Source organism: Cyprinodon tularosa, unplaced genomic scaffold, assembly GCF_016077235.1.
Source record: "Cyprinodon tularosa strain WSP-4 unplaced genomic scaffold, ASM1607723v1 ctg315, whole genome shotgun sequence".
NCBI lineage: Eukaryota > Metazoa > Chordata > Actinopteri > Cyprinodontiformes > Cyprinodontidae > Cyprinodon > Cyprinodon tularosa.
Genome location: NW_024039025.1, coordinates 140,866 through 153,896, shown reverse-complemented (window position 1 = coordinate 153,896; position 13,031 = coordinate 140,866). Strand labels below are relative to the sequence as shown.

The 13,031-nt window shown below is 36.7% G+C and overlaps 2 protein-coding genes across 2 annotated transcripts in view; one reads left to right on the top strand and one right to left on the bottom strand.

The window, feature by feature from the left end:
- ppp1r14c (protein phosphatase 1, regulatory (inhibitor) subunit 14C) overlaps positions 1-4,231 on the bottom strand; it is a 30,188-nt gene extending 25,957 nt beyond the window's left edge. The window contains exon 1 of the mRNA XM_038292651.1: positions 3,893-4,231. Within this exon, the coding sequence (XP_038148579.1) occupies positions 3,893-4,126 (234 nt within the window). The 5' untranslated portion in view covers positions 4,127-4,231. The remainder of the gene's footprint in view (positions 1-3,892) is intronic.
- Positions 4,232-6,807: 2,576 nt separating this feature from the next.
- On the top strand, positions 6,808-13,000 carry iyd (iodotyrosine deiodinase). Its single transcript, XM_038292649.1, has 5 exons — positions 6,808-7,187; positions 9,503-9,700; positions 9,875-10,034; positions 10,164-10,320; positions 10,450-13,000. Exons 1-5 carry the CDS (start codon positions 6,809-6,811, stop codon positions 10,630-10,632), a joined length of 1,077 nt encoding a protein of 358 aa, XP_038148577.1. The 5' UTR covers position 6,808; the 3' UTR covers positions 10,633-13,000.
- Positions 13,001-13,031: the final 31 nt, after the last annotated feature.

Sequence of the window (13,031 nt, the reverse complement as noted above, 5' to 3'; positions counted from 1 at the left end):
GTTTCAGTTCCTGCTTTTCTTGAAACCCTTCCAAACTCTGGGACACAGACTAATAAAGCTCTACCTAACTGAAACCGTCAGAGGAGCCTGTAAATAGGGTATTATAATGTAATAATATCTTATTTACTGTGTAAAACGATATGACAAGGTGTCATACTACTGGGTATGTCTTTACCACATGGACTGAGGTCAAAAGGATAGGATGTCATGCAACAAAAAGAAATGAAATGTTCTAGTTCTTTTGTAAATCCAAAAATTTATTTGCATTAACTACATCCTGTTGATGTTAAACCGACAAGTAGCCGAGAGTTCAGTCAACTTTAAAGGTTTTAACAAATGCACTTGGAAACAAGACTATAGCTTATTAGAGCTCAAATAAAACAACAGAAGAGCAATAAAGAGGGCAATAAAGGAAGGAAGAAGCTCCTAAACAACATATCAGCCTGTGTTAGAGAGCTCCACAGATTTCACATTTCGATTTCTATGCTTTCATTTGGCATTTTCAGCATAGGGGATGTAGAAGTTTGGAGCTTTAGGAATCGATGCACACATGCAGAGATTTATTGGCCTCCATTGTGGGAAATATTTGCATTGCAATGCTCTCTCTTCACAGAAGAGCAAATTCACAGAACAGGTTTGGCAGTCTATGTCAAATGAGCAAATCCAGTCCTGCGGTTATACACAACTTTATATTTGTGTTTTTAACAAAGCAAAGTGTGAAACTGTGTTTTGCTAAAACCACAAACTTAACTGGATTGTATTTGATGGATCAAAATGGCAAAGTGAAAGGAAGCCAACACTGCGTTTTTATTAAAATAAAATTTAAAAAGAAGAATCTGGAAAGCATGGCATACATTTCTTCTCAGTCTTTTTTTCACTTTTTTTTTCTTGCAAAATATTCAAACACAAAAATGGTTTGATCTGTTCCATTCCACTCCTTTTCTGAATTTATGTTCAGGGTCAATGTCTGCTTGAGGGTAAACCACAGCCTCGTGCTTTTTGCAGCGTTTCACAGCTTCTGATCTGGGACTGCCCAGCAAATCTAATAGTTGCATATTCATGCAAAATATTTTCTGTTTCCCCTATATGGCATATGGCTGCTGCAAAATAACTGATTTCTTTATACCTTTTATTCTTTAACTATGAACTTCTAACACATTCTAGCACCTTATGAAATTTTTAGGCAGCTTTCTCTGCTTTTGATAACCAAATATAAAATCCATGTGCTGATCATGGGCGTAGGTTTGCATAGGGACCATAGGGACATGACCTACTTGTCTCTACCAACAATTAGATGTGAATATGTTTATAACATATTCACATCTAACATGTTTATAATTTACAATACAGCTTTGTTGCAGCAGTTGAAGGGATGGATAATATTGAAAGAAGAAAACATTTTTGTTTATATATATTTTTTTACAATTTTGGTATAATTCCTGCTCTAAGTGGGTCACTCTGTGGGCTAAAGACATGTTTTAGAGTCTCTATCCTCCAGTTAACGATTAATTAATTGCTAAATTTGTTGACATTTCAATAATCGATTCCAATTAATTGTTTCAGAGCAAGGTAAAATACATGATATGGGTTAAATAGAGTAACTACAGCCTATATTACTTGTAAAGTGAAAAGAATATTCTAAATGCTCAGTGTCAGTTCCAGTGCTCATGTAAATACAATATATTTATTTGGTGTCCCTTGAATCTATTATTTTGCTTTGTTTCATGATACAGAGAGAATATTTATGTTAGGGTTCCAGTTTGTGTGGGTTGTTTTTTTTTTTTTTTTTTCCTCCCCCCACCACCAGGCGGTGCCCTGTTCTCGTTGGGCCTCCCTGCACACCTGCGGCTCCTTGGGTCATTACCGGAGGAGTATTTGAGCTACGGACTGCCACCACCTCGACGCCAGAGTGTTTGCCAGTATTGGGTACTCTAGCCTTACTGAGATTAGCTGAGTCTAACCTTTGCCTAGTCTCTCTGAGTCTAAGCCTTGCCTTTGTCTTTGTTCTCCAGTAGGAAGCCCTCCTGATCCACTGGATAAGCCTGGTCCTTCTACTCTACTTGGAAGGAATAATTCGAGTCACACTGAGCATGTGGAAACCTTCACCAGATCTGTTCAAGCCCACTTCAGGAAATACCGGTGACAGTCAGTTCCATTGCTCCTCTGGACCCAACGCAAGTCTGCCTGTCCACCCTCCAACTAGTTCATTCATTTCTGGATTAAACCCCCCTACAAACTGGACCCAAGGGAAACCAAGAATCTCCCTAACTTTCCGGTTCACCAGACCGCTGAAGTCTCACTGCGATAACCCTGCATATAATCTCTATCTCTATTTTTTGTCAACCTCTCAATAAACCTGTTAACGTTTCCCCTGGCTCTCTGAGTGAATCTCTGCATGTGGGTGAGATCTTTAAAACCCATCATGACGATTTAAAAGAAAAAGTGGGTTTTACCACTGCACAATTGTATATCTTCAAAAGAAAAAACAGGATAAATCCAAATATAACAGACACATTTAGACTATATTTAGTTAAACAGACTTACTTTCTGTCTTAGTTGCTTTTAATTTCAAATGCAAACCTTTTCAAAGAGGAAAATAGCCCTAATTCCTCATTCATCATAGCCGATGATGCTTCAAACACTGATAAACAGCATCTAGTGTGTGTAGCGCTTATAAAATGTTTACAAATGTAGCAAGAAATGCTGCTTTTCTCTTTAAACAAAATACACCCTGATTTTCACATCAAGCACAGGACCAATGACATCAGACCAATAGTGTCCCTACCAAAGTTGAAATCAAACCTGCTGATTATGGTATAGGTAATTATCTAAATAGTTGATTAGAGGTGAGATATTTTGCACAACAGTGTGTTCCATCCTCAGAGGAGCATCAGAGGAGGCGATTGGCTGGTGAGGAGAGTCACAGCATCAGCATCCTTTAACCCAGTGCCCTTCTTTCCAGCTTCTCAAATACCCCCATCCCCCTACATAGCTATGCCTGGTAGCACACTGTATGTGGCAGACAGCAGTAGAGGGAGGGGGATTTGTTGCTATCGGACCCCACGACCCCCCTCCCCCCTTCCCTCTCTCTCTCTCTCTCCGCATGCGAGCACATGGCATCCCCCGCCCCTACCCCCTTTTTTTTTTTTCTTACAATGATGAATGTGACGCGCCGACATGCGAGCGCACAGTAATTGGACGTCATTAAGGCGCAGAACCAGATCCACAAAAAGTAAAAAAGAAAAAACAAAAGGTTAAGGAAATAAAAACGTTTCCATAAACACCAGAAAGAGCTGCGACCATAAAAAAAAAAAAAAAACAAGCAGCAGGGGCTTTGCTCTCATGGGTTTTTTTTTTAATGAAAGGAGTCTCTGTGTGCATTTAAAAAGAAATAACACAGCCTGAATACTCTATATTGGAGGCACAAATTATTCCCTTTTTTTTATAGCTCCAAGCTTCGCGGGAGGTGGGGAGCGATTGGTGCGTAAAAGGAAACCATGCGTTTTTTCTGCTGCTTTCCTTCTGCGGCCCCGAAACCATCCATGTCCTGATCAAGGATAATATAACTATTTATAATCAAATATAACTAATTACTATTTTAATTAGACCGCTGAATATCTCAGTAGTGATACCGCAAAATAAGAAATGAGAGATTCATGCTCCTGGATTTAAAAAAATTTAGTTTAATGTGAAGTTTTATTTTATTGTAATGATTTTCAGTTTTTCATTGAATGCTGTCCTGCAGCTCTCCACTAAATCAGTCCCACTGCAACCACTAAATGATGAAAACGTCTGAATTAAGCCTAATTATGCTGATATTGCAGGTGTTGTAGTTAACCCAGCTGTCTCCAGGTGATTTGAAGGGCGCCCCCCCTCCCCATCCATCACTCACCTCACAGTCATACAACTCGCTGAGCTGCTCAATGATCCACTCCTCCAGGTTCAATCTCTTCCGCAGCTCTTTCCTGTCGTACTTGACCGTCACTTTGCCCTGCTTCTTCTGCACCGGGTCCTCCCCGTTGATAGGAGCGGAGCTCACGCAGCCCACACCGGGCGCACCTTGGAAAAAGACTCGGCTGCCTGCGGTGGGCAGAGGGGCACTGGTCTCGGTGCTGGCGGCCGACATGTCAGGATGAAAGGGTTTTGTTGCTTGAATAAATGTGTTAATGGAGTGATAAGGGGGGAGAGAAACACTGCAGAGCTGCGCGGCAGACAGGAGAATGTGCAGCAGCTTTTAAACAGTTGCTATTTAAAGCGCAGCGCCGTAGAGAGACGAGGGGGCGGAGCCTGCGCTGCAAGAAATGCAGGATGGTAGACGTCGATTTGGGGGTGACATTTCCTTAATTTAAAAAAACAGAGGAAACTTTGGTAAATATAATTACTGGATACACAGATGTGAATCAAATAATTCAATTTATCTATGGTAGGTGATATTGGAATGTCAGACTTCAAATAATATCTTCAGGAACAGGTGAGGTTTATAGACGTCAGTCTTTTCTTGCAGTGGATGAACCGATTCCCCTCAATGGTCTTATGAGAGTCACACCAGTCTTAATAACAGTGGTGCCACCAAGAGGAGGCAAATGGTAACTCCAATAAATTCTAATTGAAATGGTCCTATATGGCACCCAGGCTACTATATGTGCAGGAGTAAGTAAAAAAAAAAAAAAATATATATATATTCCAGTGTAGTTTTTGGGTTTGAAGATGCCCCAGAGACTATTAAGAAAATTGTTCAGATCATTTTGCCTGCACAAAAAGATAAATCTCTGTCCAGTTATTACTGGCACTTTCTTATAAATGCTAACAGAATTTTCTTCTCAAAATAACCCCGGCAAAATCTTTTGCTTAATTGGATTAATAAAATTCTGGAAGATGTGTTTTTTTTTTTACAAACATTTTGACCTTGTGTGAACTCTATCACGGGAACTCCATTACATCAATATGTTGAGAGGGTGCAAAAAAAGGACCCAGGCATGAATGTTTGATGAACATGACGGTAGCTGAACCGACAAGGACATAAAACCAGTGAGGAGAACAGGACGAGGAACACTTGAGAAGAAACTGGCAACAAATTCTGAAGAGCATGAGGATCTGGAGGATGGAGAATGCAAGTTAAAAAACATGAGGGACTCTGTGTATGTGGAGCAGCTTAGACAAAGAGAAAGCAATCAGCTGAAGGAGGATGACTAATTAATACAGGTGTCTAACAGAAATTACTTTAAAAGTAGACAAGTATGGAAAAAATACACAAAAATATTAGCAAAAACAAGGAAGTGAGAAAGGTGTCAAAAAGGAAACCCAAATAACTAAGGATCGCACTTATTGTTAAGGAAAAAATAGTCAAAGTAAAAGCACATTCATGACTCATTCACATTTGTCCCACTACCAGGGGTATTTGATCATTTTTTCCATAGGTCACCTTTTAATAGATTTTTTTTTAATTATTTTGGACTCTGTCTTGAAGGAGCATTTTTACCTCCACCAAGGAGATTATGCTTTTAGTTGAGTTTGTGGGTGAGGTTGTGTGTTTGTTTGTTTGTTTGAAAAGTTATGAACAGATTTTACTACATTTTTACCAAAGGTGCACCTTAATCCAAGGAACAATACATTCAATTTTGGTGTTGATCTATACATCATAATCCAGATCCAGGATTAAAAAAAAAAGGATTCTTTAACATTGGCGGAGCAAGCAGTTTCCCCCTAAACCAGAGCGTGGCAGCAGTGTCTATTGACAGCTTAAGCAAGTATTATACTGAAGACAAAAACACAGGAAAGTTGAACCATGCCTTGCTCAAAGTCTAGATCTACTGATCAAACAAGAAAACAGAGTGAATAAAGAAGATGGAAAAGGAACATTTGATAATGACCCAAATCATGTGTGAGTTTTATCTATAGGTGTAAGTCATAATACAGGGCAAAATTAGTTGCTTGGCAGGCTTCTGACTCTCCAAGTGCTTTTCTAATTTAATTTAATGTGAATTTTGATTACTATTTCCAAAAAACAGAAATCTTTCCTCAAAACCTGACCTGGGTCCATCCCTAAACTAAAGCTGATATATTCAAAGTAACAATTCAGGGTTTCTGCAGGTCATTAAAAATCATAAAAGTCATTCAATTATTATTTTTTAAATTAAGGCCTTAATTTGCATTAAAATGTATTAAATGTGATTATCGTGACATTTAAAATGCTTTATTTAAAAAAGAATAAAAGGTTTATTTAAAACAATTTTGTCAGATATGTTGTATCGTAATATATTTGCCCTGAATGGCTTCCAGTTGATCGTAAAGCCGTATGTTCAGAAAAGAAGCTTGACGCAAAAATGCAAATTCAAATATATATATATATATACGATTTAGGAACATTAAAAAGCATTAATTAGAGTTACTAATTATTGTATGAACCCTGCAATTGCTTAAAGAATAACAAATTTTGGTCTAAGTTCAGATGAGTTTATTCATATAGTGTCAGTACAGAACAAACATCATCTCAAGGATATTTACAAGAAAGTTAATACTCCATTTGAATTAAACTTTGGGTTTTATCGCAATTTGGATATTAATAAATTATCGAAACACATTCAATTGGCTGCTTTATGTCCAAAATGCTTTTTAGGATCGCTCAAGTAAAATTCATACTATGTTTAGGAATTTTGTTTGAGATTTCAGCTTGTATGTAGGCTGATCAGGCAACCCAGTACTGTAAAAGAGCAAAGTGGAACATTAACCTACCGGGCAGGACTTTGAAACACAGACCTGTCGACTTGTATGTTGCTGTAATTTTTTCATGACCCAGTCAACCTGGGGTATGCTGTTTTTCTTCAACACCAGAGTACCAAGCCCATCTGTCTTTCCCCATGACCTGACTCAGCATAAAGGCCCACTTCAGATAACAGAAGAAGTTTTTTTCTTTTTTTCTTTTTTTTTACACGTGGTCACACACTCAGCTTATGTAGTCCCACTTATTCAGGCAGCTACTCAGTCGGACATGGCTTTGTTGTCCGTCCTCACACCCGTCCTCGCGTTGGTCCTTTGCATGGTGGCAGGCTTTCTGTTTCTGAAATCTCGTGCACCGCAATCCAACCTGAAAGAAGGGGGACAAGGTAAGGGGCCCTCAAAAAGTGGCTTCAGACCCTGGGTGGATCAGGACTTGCAGGATGACACAATATTAGCAGAAGGAGGAGGAGGTGAGTGCCTTTTATCTAAGCAGAGTTCACTTTCTAACCATTGATAAAAGGTTGTTTAAAGCTTTGGATTTGCAGAGCGTAGCAGTCAAACTGCAAAAAAATAAATAATGTCCTAAACAGGCTTTACATGGGGAAAACATACAGAGGTGATTTGAAGGACTGAGATGATATAGGGTGATGATGATGACATAACTTGATGATTATAACTTTCATACTTTATGCACAAGAATTATCAAGACTTCCAGGCTTTCATTTTTCCATTAAACCCAGGGTCCATATCCACAGAGATTCTCCGAGTCCTCTCATAGAGTATCTAACTTAGTCTAAAAGTGACAGCCAAGGAGTTTTCTGGCTCACTGGTTGCTAAGAGCGGCTCAAGAAGGAGACAGAAAATCCTTTCTCAGCAAGGAAGTGTGGTCGACTCCAATTCTGAAGAATGAATTAATAGAATGAAGACTGGATTTAGAAATTGTTGTCAAGATGTTACTTAGAAAAAGTAAGCAAATTGTCACACAGCATCAAAATGGCTGAATATACCTTATTTAAATGTTTTTTTTTTTTTTTGCTTTGCTTGTTGTAATGTTTACTCTTCTTGCTTGTCATTTTACTATCTTGCTCATTTGACCTCAGCTTCTAAATAGTTGTATGAGTAACCTGTAAATGTTAAAAAATGAAGCTGGCCCAAGGGACAAACCAGTTGCAATCGATTCTGTCAGTGCATAATATCATACAAATTGTATTAAGTATTATGGATTCAGTCTCCAGGAGCACTGGCCCCTGATGGGCCCTTTTTAGAACCGCCCATGGTTCACTCACCTGTGTTTTACTGAGATAGCTTGCTTATAAAAAGTGGTTTGATTTGGCAAAATTGAGTACCAGTTTAGTAACACATATGGAAGTGGCCCAAATTGGATATTCTGGGAGGTGAAAAAATCTGAATTTAGCCATTCAGATTCATGTAAAATTATGATATGTGAGATATGTGTTTCATATTGCCAATGGGTCGGGTTCGGGTTGCATTTGCCTGCAGAGTGAAAATAGCCCTAGAAGTATGTTAATTGTGACAGATCAGTTGTTCTTTTTCTCTACTTTTATGCACCAGGCTGCGACGAAAGAAGAGATTAATGCATTAATCAAGAGCCAAAGAGAAAATTGGTCACACAATACATTTTCTTTACGGCCATTTAGTCTGTAGATGCTGACATCATCCAAATACACTAAATATTTTCTCACTTCTAAAACATCTTGCCACTATGTACATATAACTATTATTACTTTATATATTATATTTACTTTTTTTCCTGTGATTTTTTTCTAAAGCTTCTACATTTAGAAGCTGCCATAAAGCCTATGGTGCTCTATAAGTAGATTTTATTTAATATTAGTATCATTTTAAGAAAAATCTTACATATTGAGAAATTACATCATTTTTAAAAAAATATTGTCACTAAGGGCCACTTTCAGTCTTAGTACCGTATTTTCACAACCATAAGGCGCACCGTACTAAAAGGCACAGTCTCAGTTATGTGTGCCAATACAAGCCCGAATACTTACCTGTTGTATAAATTCTCACATAACCATTTCTCTTATATGCCCAACATTTCTGTTTTGCATACGTCTATTAAAATGCCTATATTATTTAATTACTAAATGCCCAAATAAATAATTATATTGTTTTTGCTCTATTCTGTGTTACATGCCAGATGGAAAAGAGAAACATATTAAAAAACTTAAGCATTAAATCATCTTCAATTTATATTTCATGAATTGCATATCATAAAAAGCTTATATGATTTACTGTTAAAAGTATCCCCTTTTGCATGTATTCTTTGTCAATTCTTGTAATTTATTTTACAAGAATCATAATAAATCCATGAATCTAGTGTATAGACAAATCAGTCAACATACTTTTTCCATGCATGTTTTGTTTATTTCTTTTTTTTTTTTTACCATGTCCATTACATTTTATGGGTATATACAAATACTCTTATATTTATGTTTTCTGCTTGTAAAGTCAGTAAAGTTGGTATTAAAAAATATATGCACATGTACCATTAGATATAGGCTTTTGGTATTAAATAAAATGTCAGCCTTTTAAATTTCAGTATTTTTTTTTTAAATACAGCATTTAATAATATTTCCTTCTTTATCATGAAACATTTGAGTGATATTTGAAAGTCAAAACTTTATTTGTCCCTTTTGTTCGATATGGAAATAATTTCCATTAAAAAAACTAGTCATTAAACTGACCTAACTTAATTAATTCGTTTTAAACATCATAAGCCTCAGGTTTAATTGCTTTGTCATCCTTTTAGATGAAGATGAATGGGTGGAAAACGACGAAGAGAAGGAACTAGCGCATGTGCCCTATTCACCCCAACGATACCCAGAGGAGGCCATGCTGCAGAGGTCCAGTGATTTTTACTGCCTGATGAACCAGCGGAGATCTGTCCGATTCATAAGCCCTGAACCAGTCCCAAGAGAAGTCATCAATAATGTCATCCTCACTGCAGGTGAAAGTAAAACAATTATCTGTTCACACTTTTGCTGTATTTAAGGGGCCAATAAAAGTATTATAACTGATTTAAATATTTTTAGACTGTATTTATTATTATTATTTATAATGAGCACACAGCTGATTATTCAATCATCATTTATAAATATGCTCATAAACACGTTCTTGTTAGGGACGGCGCCAAGTGGAGCTCACACAGAGCCCTGGACATTTGTTGTTGTGTCTGATCCAGAGACAAAGCACCAGATCAGGCTGATTGTTGAGGAAGAGGAGGAGGTGAACTACCGCCAGAGGATGGGAGATAAGTGGGTCCATGATTTGGCCCCATTAAGGTTAATATACATAATTACTCCACGTCTTTTCATTAATACGCTTACTAGAAAAAAGGCGAAAAGGATCAACTTATATGCTTTTGCAAAAATACTAATCCAAAATGTATCTTGCGTTTTTCTGCATTTCAGAACAAACTGGATTAAAGAATACTTGGATGTTGCTCCATACCTGATCCTCATTTTTAAACAGGCTTATGGGATTCTACCAAATGGCAAAAAGAAGACCCACTATTACAATGAAATCAGTGTCTCCATATCCTGTGGGATCCTTCTTGCAGCTTTACAGGTCAGGAATACTATTATAAAATATAGGTCAAAGTTAAATTCATTTTAGTACAAACTTAAATTCGTCAGTCTTCAAAATAAGCATCCACATAGTTAAATAAAAATTTAAAAATGAATGTGTGTCTGTCAGAATGTAGGCCTTGTTACCGTCACATCCACACCCCTGAACTGCGGCCCACAGCTCAGGCTCCTCCTCAAACGACCAGCCAATGAGAAGCTGCTGATGCTGCTTCCTGTGGGTTATCCAGCTGCTGACGCTACGGTGCCGGACTTGAAACGGAAACATCTGGAGGATATCCTGGTGGCCATCTGAACTAATTAGTAACATCTGTAAAAGTGTATCAGTTTCTTAAATATAAAATTTGTTAATCTAAATTATATTGACAGCTCAAGAGAAAATTGATGCTTTTTTTAGTAGTTGCTGTTGATGGTTCTGTTTGGCGAACAATGTTTTTTGCTCTTTTTAAACATTATAAATCATGGGTATTCAGTAATAAGATGGAATAATGTCCAAAGTAGCTGCTGCATGGCTGTTTTCTCAATGTGTCTCTCTTGGACATGAGTTATTAATGCAATGTGAACCTGTCCTTTAAAATATTTACATTGTTTAGCTCCTTTTTGCTTTGCAAAAAAATAACATTTTTTTTTCTAAACACAATATTTTAGATACTCAATGCTATAATTATAAAACCTATAGATCTGTTTTCTACCACTTGTCTATCAGGCCAGGATTCCAAACCCGGTGACTTCTTGCTGAAGGGTACCAGTACTGCAAACTCCACCATGCAAAAATGTATATTTTATTTTCTATTTACAATCAGTCAAAAGGCCAAAATCACAAACACACTAATTCCATTATTAACACAAACACACCTAATGGGACAATTGGAGGGGTCAATTACTCTGGCATATATATCTAGATTCTGAAGGGATACAACTTGTTGATTATGTTATTAACTACAAGTTAATAACATAATACACTGAAAAAATAATGCAACTGCTTTTGATACTTAATCATATTTAGTTACTTTAACACAATTATTTCACGTTAGCAGGGTAGGACATAAAAAGTTTTGTGTTAACGTAACTAGATATGATTAAGTAAATGCCAAAAGCAGTTGCAACATTTTTTAGTGTATAAGCACAATTGCCATCAGACTTTAAGATATACAGTTATATGGTGCTGAGGGGAACAGTGAAAGATGATCTAATGTAATAATTAGCACATGGCATTTTTCACTTTCATGTGTGATTGTGCAACTTTCGGCTGTCTCCAACACAAAATGTTGATTTTATGCATGTTACATTTCAGGTAGGTGACATGCAGCATGACAGCTTAGACTTATGTTAGTTAAATAAAAAAGAAAAGCCAAATAAAGATACGAGAAAGCAATGCATATGGAACACTTGGGCATATTTGAACTCTTTTTTTTTTCTTGCTATAAATATGCAGTCATCAAAAGCACGTAAAAAAAAAGAATCAGAGTTGGGCACCATATATTTGCTTATGAAGCACGACACTGAATGAAATATTGCGACTATAAAGACATTTTGTTAATTTTTGGTTCAAAATAGTACGGTTGAACAGCTTTGATAGTTTTTTGGAAGCTAAATGAATTAAGTTTTGTAAACCACACCTTTCCTGTAGTAGAAACTTAAATTATGAACCAAAAAGGGCAAAAAGCGCTTGTACTTCTTGCGGAGGATGAGTAGAGCCCACCTGCCCCCACATATCCTCACCACCTTCTACAGAAGCACCATAGAAAGCGTTCTGACCAGCTGTCTCACTGTGTGGAGTTTAGACACTAAACTAGCTCTCTTGTTTTAATCACTTTCTGCTCTTCCTTTAATGAAATAGCATCACCTGGGACCCCTCAGGCACATAAAAAGTTGCCTGATTCTGTCATTTTCCATCTACTGACCCTCCCAAACAACTCACATATTTGTCAGTAAAGCTAAGTGCTCCCACATCTCTCTTTCTTCATGGTGCCCATCTACATTAAGATCCAGAATTCTGAGATTAAAGTCAGAATTTTGAGAAAAAAAGTCAAAATTTTGAGATTAAAGTATTTTTTCTCATAATGTCTAAAAATCAGTTAACTTTTTATTTATTTTATTTTTTTTAGTGGCCCTTTTACTCTTCCATACTGCCGGTCAAAATGGGAGACAGCTATATATTTGACATGTAGGTTCACATCCAGGCCGTTATGGTCTGTATTTAAACAGGAGAACCAGCTTTTAAATCTTTCCTTGGAAAAAATTCAGAAATCAAAAGCAAAAGGTTTGTCATATCCCCTCTTTGTTTTTTTTTTCAGCCCTCCCTCGATACAAATTAAAGAATAATGCTTACTTGGCTTTTTTTTGTGTGTGTTATGTATTTTTTTTAATTATTTTTACGTATTCATTTATCTTTCATTACAATTCTGTTATATTCGACGTATGTAATCATAGATATCCTTGATTTTCGATTTTTTTTCTCTCTCTCTTTTTAAAGTGTATGGCATAAACTTAACATCTGTTTACCTCGCAACTTGAAAGAAAAGAAAAAATATCAAGAAAAGTGTTAGGAGGTATGATTGACTATATGTTGTGCTTATTATACTTTATTGATTGAGTTTGTCATTGTTACTGTTCCAAATAAAGTTATTTAAAAAAAAAGGAAAAGAAAAGAAAAAAAGGTTCACGTCCAGTTTTTAAACAGCGACCTGACGG

What these genes read in the sequence shown, in the direction of transcription:
- iyd (XM_038292649.1), top strand. Translation starts at nt 6,809, where the DNA reads ATGCTGTTTTTCTTCAACACCAGAGTACCAAGCCCATCTGTCTTTCCC. An exon ending in ATTAGCAGAAGGAGGAGGAG is followed by an intron (nt 7,188 to 9,502) that starts GTGAGTGCCTTT and finishes TCATCCTTTTAG; the next exon opens with ATGAAGATGAATGGGTGGAA. An exon ending in CATGATTTGGCCCCATTAAG is followed by an intron (nt 10,035 to 10,163) that starts GTTAATATACAT and finishes TCTGCATTTCAG; the next exon opens with AACAAACTGGATTAAAGAAT.